Source organism: Camelus bactrianus, chromosome 3 (genome assembly GCF_048773025.1).
Source record: "Camelus bactrianus isolate YW-2024 breed Bactrian camel chromosome 3, ASM4877302v1, whole genome shotgun sequence".
Taxonomy (NCBI): Eukaryota; Metazoa; Chordata; class Mammalia; order Artiodactyla; family Camelidae; genus Camelus; species Camelus bactrianus.
Genome location: NC_133541.1, coordinates 115,667,620 through 115,687,380, shown reverse-complemented (window position 1 = coordinate 115,687,380; position 19,761 = coordinate 115,667,620). Strand labels below are relative to the sequence as shown.

The window sequence follows — 19,761 nt, the reverse complement described above, 5'->3', positions numbered from 1 at the left end:
CCTTTGCTTTCACAGGGCAGACCTCCCCTCCCTCAGAGAAGACAGGGAGGGCCCGCAACCTCCCTCTGTAGTGTTGATCAAGGTTTGAAATTTTGCAATTGCCTTATCCTTTGATTGCCGACTCTCCCTCTAACTGGGCCATAAACTCCATGAGATTGAATGATGTGTACCATCTTAGTTTTCTTGTCTGCAGACTGCCTTTTTTTTTCTTTTTCAGACTGCCTCCATCTTATTTTTTTTAATAATAGCTTTGTTGAAATAAAATTCACATACCATAAATTCATCCCATTAAAGTATACATTCAGTTGCTTGTATATTCATGGAATTGTGCAGCCATCCACACTATCTAATTTCAGGACATTGTCACCATCCCTGAAAGAAACCCCTTATCCATTAGCAGGTCCCCCCATTGGTCTCCCCACCCACCCCAGCTCCCAGCAATCACTAATCCACTTTCTCTTTGCATGGATTTGCCTATACTGGACATTTCATGTAAATGAGATCATACAACATGTGGCCTTTTATGACTGGCTTTTTTCACTTAACATGTTTTCAAGGTTGATCCATGTTGCAACATGTATCAATTCTTCATTCCTTTTTGCGGCCTAATAATATTCCATTTTATTTCTCTACTTGTTAGTTGATGGGCATTGGGTTGAGCTGTTTCCATTTGGGGGCTTTTATGAATAACGCCAATATGACTATTCCTGAACAAGTTTTTGTGTGGTCCTGTGTTTCCATTTCTCGAGTGTATATAGGGCAAGGATGGAATTGCTGGGCCACGTGATAACTCTGTGCTTCACGTTGTGAGGAGCCGCCGAGTCGTTTTCCACAGTTGGCTGCACCATGCTACTTTCCCACCAGCAGTGTATGAGGGCCCCAGCTTGTGCGCATCCTCCCCAACATTGCTGATTTTCTGGTTTTGTTTTTGTTTTTATCATAGCCACTCTGATGGGTGTGAGGTGGTATCTCGTGGTTTTGATTTGCATTTCCCCGATGATTCCTGATGTTGAACATCTTTGCATGCACTTACTGGCTATTCCTGTATCTTCTTGGAAAAAATGTCTCTTCAGTCCTCTGCCCATTTTTAAATTTTGTTGTTTGTCTTTCTGCTGCCGAGTTGTAGGAGTTTTTTATGTATTCTGAGTTAGAGTCTCTTGTTGATATATGGCTTCCAAACATGTTCTCCCCTCCTGTGGGCTGGCCTTTCACTTTCTTAAAACTTTCTGAAAGTTTAAATTTTTGAAGTCTAACTTACTTTTTTTTTTTTCCTTCTGTTCCTTCTGCTTTGGATGTCATATCCAAGAAACCATCGCCTAATCTAAAGTCAAAAAGATTTGTTCATTTTTTTTCCCAAGGGTTTTATAGTTTTAATCGTACATTTAAGTCTCTGTCTACCTCATTCCAGGTTTTACCCCAGGGCCTAGAATAATGCCTGATGTTTAGAAGGTACTTGATACTTATTAAATTAAATAAATCAATTGATATCTCTTGAATGAATGAATGAATGAATGAACAGACATCTCTAGTCCCAGATCTGTTGCTACTTAAGTGAAGCCCCAGGATTAAGACAGGGGTTATATGGAGGACGGGCAGTTTGTTTTAACCTCCTGCCCTGGTGAACCCGCCCCTCATGAGCTCTCACTATTCCTTTTCTGCCAGCCTCTCCTTTCTTATTTGTCCTCAATTTTACTTCTCCTTAGTTTCCCGTATTTAACAGACTGTTGCAAAGACACGTCCTAAATAAATCGTGTCTGGTCTACTTTGGTTAAATTGTAAGTATGGTAGATATACAAGAAAAGTTTTTCCATCATAAAAATCTTGGTTGGGTGATAATATCTTGTTGGTTTTTAATTCAGATGGCACAGCAGTGTATAAATTACAAACGAGAAGTCCCCTCCTTGGGGGACATATTATGTCTAGCACTTATTTTTAGAAAAAAAAAATGTGTGTGTGCAGAGAGAGAAAAGGTAAAATGTCAACAACTGGTGAATCTGGGTGAAGGCTGTTGGGGAGTTCTTTGTGCTCTTCACAACTTTTTTCACGTTGAAGTTTTTGAAAATGGTGTCTCTTGCAGTCCCACCCACAGAGGGAATTAAGCCAAGGACCGAGAGGTTGCCGTGTGCTAGGATGGGAGCGCACATCCACTTTTCCTTCCATCCTCTAGCTATTGTGGAGGAAAGGAAGGTGAAGGCGGGTGACCAAGGTCATCCAACCTAGTTGAGTAGAAGAACCAGAATTTGGAGGTGGGTCTCCAACCTCAAGGCCTACATGTTTTATGGCCTCGTGCATCTCAGACACTCCACCTTTCCCTGGGAATGGCCGGCTTCTTTGAGCTGCCTCCTGCCCTGTCATCATGTTCCTGACACTTCCCGAGCCTGTGCTCAGTGAGGGCGGATGGGAGGCGGTCCAGGACTTTCTGGACTTGGGGGGCTGCCAGCCGGGGACTTGAAGGAAAACGAACAGGGTGTGGAGGGAATCGGTGCCCCCTTACCTCTCGGGAGGCAACCCTGACCCCGCTTCTGTCCTGCCTGTTCCAGGAGCTGAAGCTGCCCGCCTTCCGAGCCCACTCCCCGCTCCTGAAGAGCCGCCGGTTCTTTGTCGACATCTTGACCCTGCTGAGCAGCCACTGCCAGCTCTGCCCCGCTGCCCGGCACCTGGCCGTCTACCTGCTGGACCACTTCCTGGATCGCTATAACATCACCGCCTCCAAGCAGCTCTATGCCGTGGCCGTCTCCTGCCTCCTGCTCGCAAGTACGCGGACCTCTCCTCCTTCCCCGGGGCTCTCCTGGGTCATTCCACATCTCTGTGGTCTTTGCGCGTCTTCTGTGTTCATCCTTAGCTGAAAGCGAACTATAGTAATAATAACCAATATTTTCTTTAGCATCTATAATGTACCAGACTAAGGGAGAAGAATTTTAGCAGCTTGATCTTAATGAATCCACACAGTGACCCTAGAGGACAGATACTTTTGCTACCTCATTTCACTGAAGCACAGAGAGGTTAAGAAACTTGCCTTGGGTCACCCAGCTTGCCTGTAGGAGATAGGATTTGAGCCTAGTACTACGTGATGCCAGAACCTGTGTCTTAGCTGCATGTCACCTGCTTTCTGGCATAGGGCCTCTGAATGTGCTGGGAGGGGAACCCAGCAACCACTGTTCTTAGAGGTGTTCAGAGACGTGACTGCTTGCACGGGGCCAAGCAGGACCCATTTTGTAGTCACCAGGCGTGGGCACAGGTTTCTTGGAGTTTTTAGCTTCCGATGAGGCTTTGCTAAAAACACGGCATAGCATTGACCATCCGTCTGTCTGCCTTAGTAGGAAATACTACATGCTTAGGCTGCTGCTCTGGTCATCTGCTTAAATCACAGTCCACCGCGCCACCCTGTCATTAAAAATCCCCCTTGGTTTACCAGCAGTTTTAGGATAAGGACCAACCATCAGGGTCCTGCCTTTCTGACCTCATGCCTTTCTCCTCTTCGATCCCTGGGTTCCGGCCAAGCCACCTCCTGTCTCCCATCTTTGCACATGCTGTTTCTCTGCCCAGATTTTAATTATCACCCACCTTCCCCACTAAGCAGTGAGTTTCAGGGAGGGAAGGGAGCCTGGCATGATGTAAGGTCTCCAAAAAAAGGTGTCTGTGGACTAAAGGAAATGAATGGAGCTCGGGGTTCCTTCGGAGCTGGGCTCCCACACGTCTCCCAGCTGCCCTTCACGCAGAGGAGTGAAGTAACACCACAGTGACTAGCAGCAGTCACATTTCCTTGATGTCCAGTATTTTCTCCTCCGAATTCACTCACACTTTACAGTCTCCTCTACAGTGTGCTGTTGTCCTATTTCTTTTTTGGGGACCCTCCCCAGTCCTTGATGACTGCGGATGCCTTGAGCAGACGGTGCCCATTTCCCCCCGTGGCTTTGTCCGTCCCTGGCACGCAGCTGTGAACCCTCCAGCACCATCACCCAGTTCCAGACGCTTGGCTTCAGAGTCTTGACAAAATTCTGTCTTGTTTTCCACCCTGGCACTTTCCACTCGCTGTTATTTATAAACCCTTTGGCTGCTTTGGGTTTACAGCCTCCTGATTTGTGGTTTTCTCTATCTTGGGGCGAGCTGAATTTCTTGTGTTATACAGAGGAGCCAGTCTTGCTGGGAGTCCAGTCTGCTCACTGCTTAAGTGTCCTAAACCACACCCGCACACAGCTCCCTTTTCATCTTGAGAAGAGATGGGGGGCTCTGGACACATGCCCTCAGTGGGGGGCAAGATGAGCCTCGCATTTCAGGAGACCCTAGAGATGTCTGCGCTGTGGCCTCTGGCCTCCTGCTGTCTGTGATCTGTGGACTGTATCGCGGCCCCTGGGGGCAGGGGACTTGGATTTCCATGGGGCCGCGGAGGCTCCCTTGGCGTCTGTCTGGGGAGCTGGGACAAGAGGCGCACCCTGGGGACTCCTTTGTGCCGCTGCCGCCGCCAGGGCAGAGAGAGGGGTTCTTTCAGATGGAGAAGCAGACGCCCCCCACCCCACATGTCTGAGGGCAGCAGCCAGCCTCGGGCGGCAGGAGCGGACTTTTCAGGACACCTGCCATATGCTCAGAGGCCCCAGGAAATAAAAGTTTCCATGACAGCCTGAAATCCTATTCATTACCCGCCTCCCCTCTCCCCAGGCGGACTGTCAGCCACAAGGCGGGTCACCTTGCCTCGGGATGGGTTGAGATCTGCTAATTTCATAGCAAATAATTTCCAGATAAGAAGGGTGAGAGTTCACCTTGCCCTTACTTATCCATTCTTAGGTTTTGAGAGCCGCTTCTGGGTAAGGGCTTGGGGCAGATGGAACCCTCTCACCTACACATCTCTGCCCCTGTAAAGTGGGGGCCAGCCCAGGGCCCGTGACTCCAGGCCTACGAAGGAGGCAGAAAAGCGATAGCTTGTAGGTCATTCCATAGTGGCCCAGTGGCAGAGCCGCCCGTTTGCCTCTCTGTGACCACGTTAACTGCATTTCCTACCTGGACTCCGGAGAGGATCCTACTTTAAATATACCCTAGATATAGATACACCACAAATGGAGTCTCGCCTCTCCTGTATTTAGTCTTTCAGCTTGTTGTTGTTTAATTAAAAAGATAATTGGGCCACACGGGGACCCCATGAGTTGCAGGTGAGATGGCATTGACGGTGCTTCATGATAACCGCATCCCAGCGGGCGGCAGCTTCGTCACCGGCGGGTCCCTCTCCGCACGCCCAGCCCTGTGCCGTTACCCACACACGTCACCTGGAAGCCTCACAGCCGGCCTGTGTGGTCTGGCTGTCATCTGCCCGTTGTGTCGGTTCAGAGAGGCTCAGGGTCACACAGCTTGGAATTTTGCTTTTTTTTTTTTTTTTTTTTTTTATTGAAGTAGAATTCATATCACAGCATAGAATCCAGCTTTTTAACCATTGTCAAGTGTCCAGTTCCATGGCATTTATCACATTTACACTGTGTGCAGACGTCGCCGCTCCCCAGTTCCAGAACATGTCCATCACCCCAAAAGGCGCCCGTGCTTCTCTTAAAGCAGTCACTTCCCGTCCCTTCCTTCCCCCAGCCTCTGGCAACCACCCGTCTGTTCTGTGTCTGTTTGTGTGAAAAGGAACCATACAATTTGTGACTTTCGGGGGTCTGGCTTCTATTATGTTGTGTTCTCGAGGCCCGTCGGTGTTGGAATCAGCACTTCAGTTCTTGTTGTGGCTGAGAAACGCTCCACTGTGGGGATGGACCACAGTTTGTGTATTCATTCATCTGCGGATGGACATTTGGGTTGTTTTCGCCTTTTGGCTACTGGGATTGGAGCTGCTGGGAATACTGGGTGTGAATTTTGTTTGAACAACTGCTTTCATTTCTTTGGGGTATTAACCTAGGAGGAGAATTCCTGGTCATATATCATGGTCATTCTGGGTTGGACTTTTTAAGGAAACTTGGAGTTTTGCTTTTGCCTGGTTGTCGCCGTTCAGAGATGACTGGGTGCAGAGTCCTCAGCCCCAGGGCATGGACCAGCCTGAGGAAGGAGCGGGGGAGAGGAAGGAAGCCAGGAAGGCGAGAGGCATGGCCGGTGGTATTTTGCCAGGGTGGCGTGGTCTTAAGTGTTAAGACCTTATGCTGATGATACAAAAAGTATGAGATACATTTTTAGTGTTAGAACAAAATCCAAAAGATACAGACTCACCTGGTGTAAAAAGTCAGTTTCCCCCCACACCTGTATCCCACTCCCACGTTTGGAGTATATCCTTCCAGACCTACATGTACTTGTTATGTATTTCCATAATTGGGAAAAGAAACCCAGGGGTGGGGAAAGGGAATGAATCAGAGATAAACTGCCCAGTAAGCAAAATTACCAGATTCCCTCTCTTCCTCCCTTTTCCATTCTCTTTCCCCCCTCTTTTCACCTAATGCCAATCCCATCATACTTTCTATTTGCAAACTTCTGTTTTCTTTCCCTGTGACTTCCAGGCCCCTCCCGACTCTGTGGGAAAACAAGGTTTCTCAGTGCTGAGCTGTAGGTGAGCCCTGTCCTGCCCCCCCCCCCCCGGCCAACGGCTTCTGGTTTGTGAAAAATGTGGAAGCCAAGGGTGACAGGTGCATGTGTCTTGGGGGTAAAGTTCTGACTTCAGATTTTTGTAGGTGAGCCTGTGTCCGACGCTGGCCTTCATCCCAGCCCTCCTCCTCCTCCCCAGGAGAGGGAAGTGTCAAGCAAGAGGGTGGGCCCATGGCTGTTCTATAAGGAAAGGACCCCTCTCTGGGCACAGGTCTCCTGGAGGGCTGGGTCAGTTCACCCTGTCACGTGCGCTACCTGTGAAAAGGCCCATCTCCTGGCTGCAGATTTTTAAAATTAGAAATGGCATGCTCACTTGTAAATGGGATTCAAAGAATAAAATTTAAAAACCTGTTGCCTAGCCCGCTCTCCAGAGATAACTTCTGGAAACAGTTTCTTATATCTTCTTCCAAACTCAATCGAGTGTGTTTTCTAGAAATGTTCTGCGCATAATATACAAACACACCGTCAGCCCTCAGGATTCCGAGAGTCCGTACTTGCAAATGCACCTACTCGCTAAAATTTATTTCTAACTCCAGAAGCAATACTCCTGGATCTTTCGGGGTTGTTTATGGACACGTGCGGGGCAGCAGAAGATGTGAGTCGCCCAGCGTGCGTGTTCCCAGCTGGGGTCGAGCATGGCAGCGCTGCCTCCTGGGTTCACTCTCTTGCTTAACACCAGCGTCCTTTTCTCCCTCTGTCTAGTGTCACGTCTTCTCATTTTTCTGCTTGTTGGTGGTTTTGCTGTTGAAAATGACCCCCGACCATCGTGCTGAAATGCAGTGCCGTGCTCCTGCGTTCAGGGAGGCTGAGATGGGTGTGCCTTAGGAGAACACGCGTGTTAGATAAGCTTTGTTCAGGAATGGGGGACAGTGCTGTTGGCTGTGAGTTCGGTGGTCATGGATCAGCCGTATATTAAACAGAAATACACCAAAGAGGTTATGTGTTGATCGACTGTGATCAGAGGCTCGCAGAAACCTCACCCTGCTTCTCCCCCTGGGGGTGTGGTTGTGTAGCCACCAGATCAGTGTTCACAGCGAATGGTCAGAATCGAATACATTAACACAAATGGATTAACGTCAAAGGAACTTTCTTCTTAGCACATTAGGGCACATCCTTCCCATCAGCCTGTGTGGATTTAACTTACTCTTTTTACCAGCTGCAAAATTCTCCATACTATAAACACTGCCATCTGCTGAGGGATTCCCCTGTCAGGGGACAATTACATAGCCACCCACTTTTTTCACTGCCAAGAACAGTATGACAGCAAGCATCCTTTTCCCCGCATCTTTGCACACTGAAGTAAGTCTGTGAGATAAATTCCCAGAGGGGGGGTTGCCTTGGTCCAAGGTGTGTACATTAAAGATTTTGGTAGGTAGCGCTGAATTGTCTTGCAGAGGTTTTAACCAGCAGCTGAGGAGATCCCTTTTTTCTTTTTTCTTAACTTCTGAACTTAATGCGAGGGAGCCCTTGGAACCCTGCTTCCCCACCTGAGCAGCACACCCTCAGAGGAGGGGAGGAGCAGGCCCTCCCCTGTCCTGGCCCCTCATCACTGTCCGCGTGGGGCATTCCCCGTGCTCCCAGGGGAGAGCCTTTGCTTCCCGCCATCCTGCTGTGTCCTGGCCAGGACCCCCAGGTGAGGAATGAGTTCCCAGACCAATTGCTTTTAAGGCTCCTCGAGCTAGAAATCAATAGCCTCATGTCTTAGGACAGGTACTAAAAAAAAGGCACTGCCTCTAGGCCCCAGGAGGTTCCAGGAGAGGCCGGTCTTTCTCCCAGTAAACCGCCTTCACTTCCCCTCACTCACCCCTGCAGCCCTCCCCTCCCTCTGCTTCATTATTACTATTTTATTTTATTAGTGGATCTACTGGGGATTGAACCCAGGACCTCGTGCATGCTAAGCACGCACTGTACCACTGAGCTATGCCCTCCCGCCCCCTCCCCCTGCTTTGATTCCTGTTGCAGAATTCTGAGAAGCAGCTTCTTTGACAGCAGGGTGGGGAGCAGGGGTCGCCCCGGTGGAGATTTTGGAAACTTGAAAGCAGCCCTAATCCCCCTGAATGTCCCATTGCAGGCAGCGGATGCAAAGAGGGCAATTTTTCCGCGTGATCTTGTTCAGGGGTGCACTTCAGACAAAGCAAGAGACTTATTTGTAGGATTAAACCCCTAACTGCAAGGAAATGTGGCTGGAAATAATTTAACATCTCCTGCATCTCACACAAGAGTGGCCAGGAGGAGGCCTGCGTTTCCTCCCTGCAGTGGTTTCACGTTTCAGAAACCAGGATGGGTCTTACCTTTGATGTGTGCACTTCGTATGACCATAGTTTATTGTTTCCTCCACTGCAGCATCAGTGGTGCGTCCTCTAATCAATGGCGTGTGTGCGGTGGCCACACAGCACAGGGCGGACTGGAAGATGTGGCCTGTCACGTGAGGGCCACGCTGAGCAGATCCGGGCTCGGACCTCCAGTGTTATGGCACAGTGAGTGAGGACGTGGTGATTTTCCATTTCCTGTCCCCATCTCTGCAGGCTGGCAGGCTTAGAACTATTTGGGGGAGGGATTTTGTGTGAAGTGCCTGTCAGCTGACTGGGCTGGAATGTCAGAAATCGGACCATTTGCCGCAGCAAGTCTAGTGCCCAGACCTGTTTGTCCAGGGGCTGGAGTTCTGGTCTCTGAGATTTTTCTGTGGGGGTGGGGGGATCTTAAGCTGCGTGGGTTAATTGAACAGGCAGGGTCCAGCAGCCCTTGACCCTACATGGGTAGAACATTCAAAAAACATTTATTCCACCTCTGCCGTGTGCCACACACTGGGTTCAGCCTCGAGGACTCGGGGGTGGACAGTAGGGGTGTCTACAGGCCATGTCGTTGGCGATGGTTCATTCCACACACATGAACCTACTATGTGCTGAGCCTGGGGGACAGTGGGGCACAAAGCAGATCAAGACCCTCCCCTAAAGAAGCAGCCTTCAAGCCGGGCATTGCTAACAGGTCTTGGCACGTGCCAAGAACAGGCCAGTCGCCCTTCTGAGAAAATCCGAGTGTCCTTACTGTTAGGAGACCAGCCTGGCTCACACATCAGTGGGAAGATGACTGGGACGTTGATGGCAAGCCCCCCGTCTGCTCCTCACACTCTGTGTTAGGCTGGCTCTCTGCTCTTCCTGCAGCCGGCAGCCCGGTCAGGTCTGGTCCAGAGCCTGGTGAGCTGGGAGTGGGCATTCTGCAAAGCAGTGACCTTCATTACAGGGGAGAAGTCCATTCCTCTGCACGAAGCGTGTGCTGGACCGTGGCCCCAGATGCCAGCCGTGCACATGACAAGGGGCCCCCACCCCACGGCCCCTGCTTTTACAGTCAGTGAAGTTATGTGGGTCCCTTGTGAAGAGGAACAGAAAGGAACCCGGACTTTGCCGGAGTCATCGTGTGCAGTCCTCACACCCATTGCTCCATCCTAAGACAGGGAAGTCCTCGCAGCCAGAAGGGAAGCCGGTGTGTGACCGAGCTGGCCGACTGCCACCTCTGACCTCGGAGGCATTTTTACAGTTTCCTCCTGAAGAAAACAACCGCACAGCCTCGCCTCCAGTCCAGAGTTGGACTCGGGAACTGAGTCAGCCTGTCAGGGACGTACTTGCATTCATTCATTCAGTGTTTCTTGAGCTCTGCTCTGTGCCAGAGACTGGAGATGCAGCCACAAACAGAACAGCCTTGCTTTTAAGAGAGGGAGGAGGGAGGCACTGTGAGGCAGCATGAAGGTGCGGGCTTGATCTGCTTCGTGCTCCGCCGTCTCCCGGGCTCAGCGCGTAGTGGGTACGTGTGTGCGGAATCAGTCTTCAACGACGGGGACTGTAGACGTTCTTTAAGGACCTTTCTTTGTGTCCTGAGGAAGGAAGGGAGCTCAAGCAGGGGAAGTCCCAGGTTCACCTTCACACGACCCTGGTGGGCCCCTGATGCCCAGGTCTAGCTGGGATTACAGGCTTTTTTCTGCGGGTCATTTCCTAACCTCCAGATCCCTGGAGGGGACACAGCTCTTGGAAGTGGCGCCTCTGCAGCAGGTTTCAAGGACACAGTTGTGGGGGGGTGTGCTCCCTGCTTCCCACCCGCTCTGGTCTGCACAGCTTCCTCCCTTCCCTGAAGACCGCTGCCCAAGCACCGTCTTATAGCTGGAGGGCTCTCTCACTCTGTTCTGGCTTTCTCTCTCTCCCACCTCAAATCTTATCTGCACATTAAACTGTCATTGCGCCCGTGATTGCATGGTTGGTCCTGAATCAAGCAGAGGCTTATAAAGCAGATCGAGTTCCAGTCTTTGTTGATCACCGGTGTAAGCACGCTGAGCCCTCATCACATTCCGTCTACTTCTGCCGCTCCCATTGCACAGGCCCCAGAGGCTGAGACTCGCCCCAGACCACGCAGCCAGTGAGTGGCTGAGCCCCCGGGGAACCCAGGAGGATCCCCGCACGGTGCCCGCTCTGCCCCTCCGTGCTGCACCGCGAAGGAAGACAGCCTTCGGCGGGCGCTCTCCACAGAGTAGTTTCCTGGCTTCTCCATCAAATGGCTCAAAATCTGTCTCCCCTGATTCCTCAGAAAGACACATGTCTGCTGGACATCTGAGCAGTGCCCCTTTGGGGACAAGTAGGAAGCACCCTGTGGCCTCAATAACTACAAAAAGCCAAAGAGTTTTTTTTTTAATGAAAAAGCTAGTGGGGAGGGTATAGCTCAGTGGCAGAGTGCGTGCTTAGCATGCACAAGGTCCTGAGTTCAGTTAAACAAACAAGCAAAGCAACTTAATTCCCCTCCCCCCCAAAAAACACCAAAAAATAATAATTAAAAAAACTTTTTAATAATTAAAAAAATCTTTTTAAGGGAAAAAAACTGGTTTGGGGGTGCAGTGCTGTTCTTTATTACAGAAAGCATCCCCCTCAGGGATTCACTCTTTGACTTCAATTCTGCCGTTGGACGAAAAAGCTAAGTCTTGTTGATCATACAGATCTTTAGTGGAAAGGCTCTGGAATTAAATTACTAAGCAGCCAGAAGGAATGATGGAGACAAAAGCATTTGTGGAGAAACAGGCGGTTCGACGAGGGGAGGCCGAAGCTGGCCTGACACCCACATCCCTGGGAATTCCTGCGCCCAGATCGATGTACTCGTCACCGAGACTTTCTGGGGCTGCAGGATCCTCGTGACTGTACCTGAGACTTCCTGCTTGTGGTGTAGAAAGCTCTGGACATTTTAGCCATTTATGCACTCATTTAAAAAAAAAAAGAACTATTAAGTATTGACTTTATGCTGGCTGTTGTGAAGGGCATCTGCAAAGTTCTACAAGATAAATGTGGTCCCTGTCCTCACAAAGTAGCCAGCTGGACTTTTCCTTTTGCTCTCATCCTTAATGGCTAGGATGGTGGGGGCAACTCCCTGAACCTGTCTGAGCTTCTGATTCCGTGTGGAGGACACTCCCAGCCTCTGGGGTTGTTCCCAGAACGAACTGAGAGCTCTTGTGAGGGCATGTAACCAGCACCTCCCAGGGAGGCTGCCTGCGTGGCTTGATGCCTGCTGTGCTGTGCCTGGAGCGTGGGATGCTGAGGGGGACCAAGTGTGAAGCTCCCTGCCCTCCGGGGCTCCTATCCTGGCATGTGGATTCTCTCCCTCTCGCTAACCAGCTGGGAGACCTGGGGAAGTCCCACCCCTGTGAGGAGGACCCATCCGGGAGAAACCTTGGCCTCCTTCTCTGAGAACCTTGAAACCACCAGCAGAAGAATGGAGTTCAAGGTCACAGTCAAGGGGGAAGGAGGCTGGAGCCACTCTAGGTCCACTCAGGGCGTCCAGCACAGCCCCACGAGTGGGATCGTGGGGCTGGGGGAGCCTTTGGTTGGGCTGATTTCCACCCCTTTTTCAGAGCCTGTAAGAAAATGTTTGTAGCTTTGGCTGTGAACCCTAGTTCGTCGCTACCCAACTAGCAGAACTTTAGAAGATGATCCCTGGGAGTGCAAAGTTCGATACATAATACAGCAGCAGCTGCCACCATTCATGGGGAACGTCCTGTGCCCTAAGTCCTGCACCGGTCCTGTCATCTGTGACCTCCTCGAGCCCTCCCTACCACCCTTGGGGTTCGGGTTTCCAGGCGATAGCCTGAAATTATACAAGTTGTAATGGGTGAGGGTGACGAACTGGCCTGAACTTAAAGTTCTTGGCAGGGCATTCTTGCCTGTTACCTGTCAGGACTTCACCTAGAATCCAGGCTCCCCCAGGTCAAGGGATGCTCAGCCCTAAGTAAATATTCTCAGGACCAGATGTAAATAAAGCTGGCCAGTTCTGCCCCTCCTAATGGTCACTGGTCTCCCCTCTGAGGAAGGAAGAATGAACATCAGAAAGGTCTCCCTTCAGCCTGGCCCAGCCTGGGAACTGAAGGGGCCAGTGTTTCCTCTCCCAGGTACTGGGGAAAAGGCCTTTCCACCGGAGTTTACTCTTTCCTCTTGGGTCCTCACACCTCCTCTACTGCCTGGCACTTCCCACGGTCACCTCGGAAGATGTCAGGCCCACCTGGAGGGCCAGGCAGCCATTGATCCCTCTGGCCTGCCTTCCCTTCCATTTACATCAGCACCCTACAAAGTAGGGTTGGGGACCGCTGGGAGGGGGAGGGGTGGCCATGGGGGTCTCAATTCCTGATCAGATTTTCTTTCTCATTCTCAGATGAAAATGAGACAGGATGGAAGAGGGCAGGGCACAGTCATAAAGAGAATGACTCAGCAGTTAGCACCAAGACGGCTGAAAACGCAACTCCCAGTAGACCCGGAGGCCCAAGGTGGCGGGAGATTTGACTTCCAGTGGCCTTTGAGCTTCATTATACACTCACTGTAATATATCAGCATGGGGAATGACACTCCCACAGGTGCCATGACAGTTCTCAGGCTGACCATAAAAGGTCAGAAAGAGGGTGGTGGCTCAATTCCTGGGAATCCCTGCCCCTTCCCCAAAATATTTGGAATAATCCTCCCACTTGTTAGCATATGAAGCTACTGAGCACATAAAAACTAATAACCCTGCGTCTTGTGGCTGCTCCCTCCTGAGTGAGATGGCCCGCGCTCTGTGGATTGTGTATCTACTTTTACTTTATTTTTTTTAATTTATTTATTTTTTGGCATATATATTTTATTATTAAAATATAGTCAGTTTACAATGTGTCAATTTCTAGTGTACAGCATAATGCTTCAGTCATACATGAACATACATGTATTTGTTTTCATATTCTTTTCACCATAAGTTACTACAAGATACTGAATATAGTTCCCTGGGCTATACAATATGAACTTAAACTTGTTTATCTATTTTATATCTATTAGTTAGTATCTGCAAATCTCGAACTCCCAATTTATCCCTTCTCATCCTCTTCCTCCCCAGTAACCATAAGATTGTTTTCTGTGTCTGCGAGTCTGTTTCTGTTTTGTAAATAAGTTTGTTTGTGTATGTGTTTTTTTTTTTGTTTTTTTTTTTTAGATTCCACATGTAAGTGATATCATATGGTATTTTTCTTTCTCTTTCTGGCTTACTTCCTTAGAATGACATTCTCCAGGCCCTCCATGTTGCTGCAAATGACATTATTATTTTTTATGGCTCAGTAGTAGTCCATTGTGTAACTATACCACAACTTCTTTATCCAGTCATCTGTCGATAGACATTTAGGTTGTTTCCATGTCTTAGCTATTGTAAATAGTGCTGCTATGAACATTGGGATGCAGGTGTCTTTTTGAATTAAGGTTCCCTCTAGGATATATGCCTAGGAGTGGGATTGCTGGATCATATGATTACCTACTTTTACTTTAAACTAAACACCCAAACCTGCACCTTGTGGCCTTTCTCTGGCCTTCTGAGATGGCCTGCACTCGGCCTATGGTGTGTGCATCTCTCTGAATAAATCTACTTTCACTCTACTATGGCTCGCTCTTGAATCCTTCCCTGTGAGAAGCCAAGAACCCTCACTTGGTGGAGTGAGTCCCAGGGACTCAACCAAGGCCTGGGACACGGCCATTCTCTCATGTCCCGTTTTCCTGTATCAAAAAGAAGGGGGGAAGGACTTTAAAATAGAAGAGTGGCCTTTCTTGAGAAAGAGCAGCTTTGCCTGTTTAAAGGCGTTGTACTTTTTTAGCAAAGAAGAATAGTTTTAATAGCTGTTGCATTAAAACATGGTCCTCTTTAGCCAGGAAAATTTGGCCTCATCTCTGAGTCTAGGTTCAGCTCCCAAATGGGCAGCAGGTGATCCTGAATGAGTCTGTTAAGTGGGCATCTTGCCAGGCATGAAGGGCTGTTGGGGGGATTAGCTGGGAGCCGTACATAAAGCAGCCTGTCTAGCGGTGGGGGCAGCCCTGGGCCTGGGCGTGAGAAATGGGCAACACAGGCTTCTTCTAGAATCCCATTCTGTGCCATTTACCTTTCTGTCTAAGAATTTTTCTGAAGGTGCTATAAATGTTGATGCTCTTTAAAGCTGCACAATGCATTCATAGGGGTTCATTACAACGTTTTCTCTATTGGGAGGGCTATATTTTAAATTTTCCAAAATAAAGAGTTTGGGTATTTTTTTAAAGCAATTAAAAATATTAATTCTCTCGAAAAGTTAGGAATCCTATTTGGTCTGCTTTAAGGCTTGGTTGTCAAGACAGTAGGTGCAAGAAGAAAGAGCCAGCCTTTTGAACAGTCAATTCATAGAGACAGAAAGTAGAGAGGTGGTTACCAGGGTTGGGCGGGGCGACAGGGGGTTGTTTAATGGGTATCGTGTTTCAGTTTTGCAAGACAAAGAGTCCTGGAGGTTGGTTGCACTATAGTGTGAATGTACTTAATGCCGCTGAACAGTACAGTTAAAAATGGTTAAAATGGTACATTTTATGGTATGCGCATTTTACTGCAATTTTTTTAAATGCCTTTTTTTTTTTTTTAAAGAAAAAGAAGAGCCAGTCTCTGAGTGTCCCTCCTGAGGCTTGCTGGGTTGCAGCGTCTGGCCAGCATGGCCTAGCCTGTGGTTAAGTGTTCAGGCTACTTGACACCTGAAACTAACACCATATCGTCAATCAACTATATTTCAATTAAAAAAAAAAAAAGAGTTTAGGCTTGACAGATGCATGGTCATCAGTCCACTAACTGACTATGTGACTGGCCAGGAATGGCCGAGGCTCTGTGTGCACCAGCCCCTGGGAGCGGTGGAGCAGTGCGCCAGCTGGTGTGCGGAGCATCCTCCAACCTGCACACTCACCACCGCCACCGGCACTGAGGGCTCACGTGCGTGCGCCTGGCCTCCCAGATTCAGGGCGAATGCTTTGATATGCTCAGGGTTTTCCTTTCGTCTTAGTATGTTGATGGTGCTCCCAACTGTTCAAGTTCGGGGCAGTATGAATATCCAAAAAGACAAATGTAGAAGAAATGGTAGACTTGTTAAAAATTCCTTTTTTCAACCCCAGTGTAATCACTGATTTCAGGAAAGGATCATTTGTGGATGCCAGATCGCTGAGTTAAAGGTCGTTGGGACACAGAATATTCACTTAGTCTCTAGGTGTCACCTCACAGGTGAATGGTACCTTTAAAATGGAGAGATCTGGTGTCATCACCTTAAACAGGCAATCAAACATAGCATCAGTGTTGCTGTGACAAACTGACGTTATAAAACCCCTGATGTGACGCGGTAAGAAGGACAAAATGTCACCTCTGTAGGGCTCTTGCCCAAACTGTTTGATCATGAGGAGACAATCAGGCAGCCCAGAATATGGGATATTGTACAAGACTGCTGGGCCTGAATTCATCCAGTCTGTGTCACGAAAAGCAAACAAAGGGGACTTAAGAGACATAACAGACACCATGTGTTGCCTTGTCAGATCTGAATCCAAAAAACAAAAGTTATAAAGGCATTTTCGGGACTCTTGGGGAAAGTCAAATGTGGACCGAATGTTAGAAAATGTTATTGCATTAATGGTGATGTTCTTGGGATTGCTAACAGCAGTATGATTATATAGGAAAATGACCTCAGGGATGGATGCTGAAGTAGCCAGGGGTGGCAGGTCATGTTTGCAACTTAATTAAAATGGGCCAGTAAAACCATATCTCACACACACACACACACACACACACACACACACACACACGTGTGGCTCCGTGTCAGCAATTGGTGAATCTGGGGAAGGGTCATCTGGGTTCATTGTTCTGTTGTTTCGACTATTCCGTGGATTTGAAAATTTCCCAAATGAAAAGCACATCAAACAAGTTGAAAAGAGTCTCTGGCTCTTGTCTGACTTGGAAAAACTCAGACTTCTGTTCCCCCACCCCTCCTGGGACCTGCCTGAGCACTTCCAGGCATCTGTTGTCTGTGCCCTTTGTCAGTAAGGAGCAAGCAGCTGAGTGGCGGTGCTTGGTGGTGGTGGGCTGGGGACAAAGGGTCAGTCTGCTCACAGTCATGGGAGGAGGGAGGAAACGTCTGCCGGGCACGTGCAACACCAGGAAACTCGTAAAATCTTTGCTGGCTGTGAAATGTATTGTGCTGGGGAAGAGTCACTAAGACCGGGAGCTGTGAGGTCGCCCCTAAGTGTGGAGCTGAGTTCTCGCGTGAAATTTTTCTCTGAGCCTCCGGGGCCCTGAACATAACCTATGTGGGAGGAGCCAGTGTGTGTCCAGCACAAGGCCCGGTGCCCGGCCTGGCAGGGGGGCTCTGTCCACTTCTGTGTGCTGGACACTCCCTCCAGCATCTCCCATCCTGGGTGGCCATGCTTTCTCTGCATGGGTCATGTTCCTAGAGAGCAAACGAACCCCCTTGCGGTTTAGCACTGTTAGATCCAGAGCCAGCTTGTCAATGATTCAGACCCAGCTCTGCCCTGCTCTGGCCTGCAGTGCGGTGGGTCCCCAAGAAGCCCCCCTCACCCAGTGTGGGGAGCAGACGGAGCAGGTGAATTCAGATTCCTCAGTAATCCGTGGCCCCTTCCGTTGGAGGGTAATCCTCTTGGGCCTGGTGGCAGGGGGAAAAAAACAGATCCCTGAAAGTTCTGAAAAGCCCTGAGGGCAGGGAGAAACTAATCTGATTGAGCACATCTGCCCATCGGAATAGACTGCTGGCTGCCTACAAGGCCGTGGAGGGATCTCGGTGCCACAGCCAGCACGGTGCACAGCGCCGTGTCTCTGCCAGAGCCGTGACCTTGACCCCACCACCTTCTGCTCCGGGAAGGAAAGAGCTCATATCTGTGGAGTGCCTGCAAACGCATTGACTCAGTTCAACCAAGGTTCAGGAAAACCTTGACAATTTTGCAAAATATATTTTTTTCTTTTTATTTTTATGAGGGAGTGGTAATTAGGTTTGTTTGTTTGCTTGTTTGTTTAATTGAATTCATATATTTATTTTTAATGGAGGTACTGGGACTTGAACCCAGGACCTCATGCATGCTAAGTATGCGCTCTACCACTTGAGCTATACCCTCCCCTTCTTTCTTTTTAAATTGCAGAAAGAATACATGAATCATTGGAGAAAAAATTAGGGAATACAGATAATCAGAGAACATCAGAGAACAATTCAAATGGCCTACAATTCACCTTTCCAGAGAGAACCATTCATTCTCTCAAGGAATATCCATCGGGCACCTGCTGTGTGCCGGGACTGTGCTGGGTGGGACCTGGTTCCTGTCCTCCTGGAGTTCAGACCTGTTAATGACCTGCTAATGGTCAGGTGGTGGCCACTGATACTAGCACTTGAAATTAAACAATCTGAGTGTGAGCAGTGCCCTGATGACACTGAGCGGCCTCTGAACTGAGCTCTGGAGGGCACCTGATAAAGTGGGTGAGGGGATGACCTCTCCCAGCCAGAGGAGGGGTCAGATTCCAAGTGTCTGGACCCAAGCTTGGGGAGGGAGTGAGGCCGTGAGGCTGGGGAAGGTGGCGAGGCCTGGCCAGCAGACCCCACCCTAGGATTTCAGCGGACAGGGGCCTCTTGCCCTTGGGAAAAGGGCAGCTCTGTCTTTGCCTTTTCTTGCCCGAGTTGCCCTTGTACGAGGCAAGGCCAGGTGTGTACTTTGGAGACAGTGCCATGCCAGGTCCAGCTCCTGCCAGGCCGGACCCGGGAAGGAGGTGAATGCGGGTTGCTGTAAGCTGCTTTGGACCTGGTCAGCAGTCATTTCTGCTCCTACCTGGCAAAGACCAGGGCCTCACGTCACCACCTCTGCCCACTCACTGGGTCGTTGCCTGGCTCCCTGAGAGCATGGAGATACAGGCTTCCCAGAGTCGGTGTTTCATTTCTCAGTGACGTCTTTCGAGGCCTTGGTGAGGAACGCGTTGCATCTGCTGTCGGGCAGCCTGCAGTGGTTGCTTCCTTATCTCTCAGAGAGCGCGGGCGTCTGCTGAGAACTGGGTCAGGAGGCGCCGGCGGTTGTGCACAGGTGTTCGAGTGCTTTGTCTGCTGTTCCTCGGCGGCGAATGTGTGCATGAGTTCAGCTGGGTCGCCCACTGCCTCTTCTTGCTACCGAATGCAAGTGCATGTGCCCGGTGCACAGTGAAGCTGACCAGACTGAAACGTCGGGGTCTGGAGCAGAGGAAGGTGCATTGCAGGGCCGAGCGAGGAGAATGGGTGGCTTGTACCCCAAAACCCAACTCCCCGAGAAGTTTTTCAGGGAGAAGTTTTTACAGGCAAAACTTGGGGTGAGGGCTGCAGGGTGTGTGACTTTTTCCTGATTGGCTGGTGGGGAGGTAACGGGGCGGTGCTCCAGGACTCTTGTGCTCAGCCTGAAGTTGCCATCCTCCCCCTGGGGGCCTTAGATCTGGCAGAAGAACTCAAGATATTGTTACATATATTCCTTGCCGAGGAACCAGGACCCTGCCCCAGGGCTGCACCCTTGTTTAAGTTTTCCTCCCTTGTCTCTGCACTCCCTCCCTTCCTGACCAGCAACTGTGAGGTTGGGCTTGGAGGCCAAGGTGACCGGACCAGGAGGCCAGGCCTGGGGATGCACCATCTAATGTGTGTGTCGGGCAGTACGAGGGGACTGCGGTCAGGGAAGGCTTCCAAGAGCCAGTGACTTCGAGGTGAAGGACACGGTGAGGTTGGCGGAGTGAGCCGGGGAGGGGGCAGGATGCTCCAGGCAGAGGGTCTGCACAGACGACTGCTTGTCAGCAAGGAGAGCAGGTGCCTTCAGAGAGCTTCAGCGGCAGAAGCCACAGCCAGGTGTGCGTGGTTTCCCCAGAGTGAGGGGGTTAAGGCCAGATTCCCCA

At 49.9% G+C, this 19,761-nt stretch overlaps 1 protein-coding gene across 3 annotated transcripts in view; it reads left to right on the top strand.

Moving 5' to 3' along the window:
- Positions 1–19,761, top strand: part of CCNJL (cyclin J like) — a 50,439-nt gene that overhangs the window by 23,760 nt on the left and 6,918 nt on the right. For 2 of the 3 annotated variants that reach the window (XM_074361028.1, XM_074361027.1), the window contains exon 3: positions 2,541–2,754. In XM_074361028.1, coding sequence (XP_074217129.1) covers positions 2,541–2,754 — 214 coding nt within the window. Of the gene's footprint in view, positions 1–2,540; positions 2,755–8,847; positions 9,033–19,761 lie in introns of those variants that run through there. The other variant, XM_045513099.2, reaches the window with a different exon arrangement.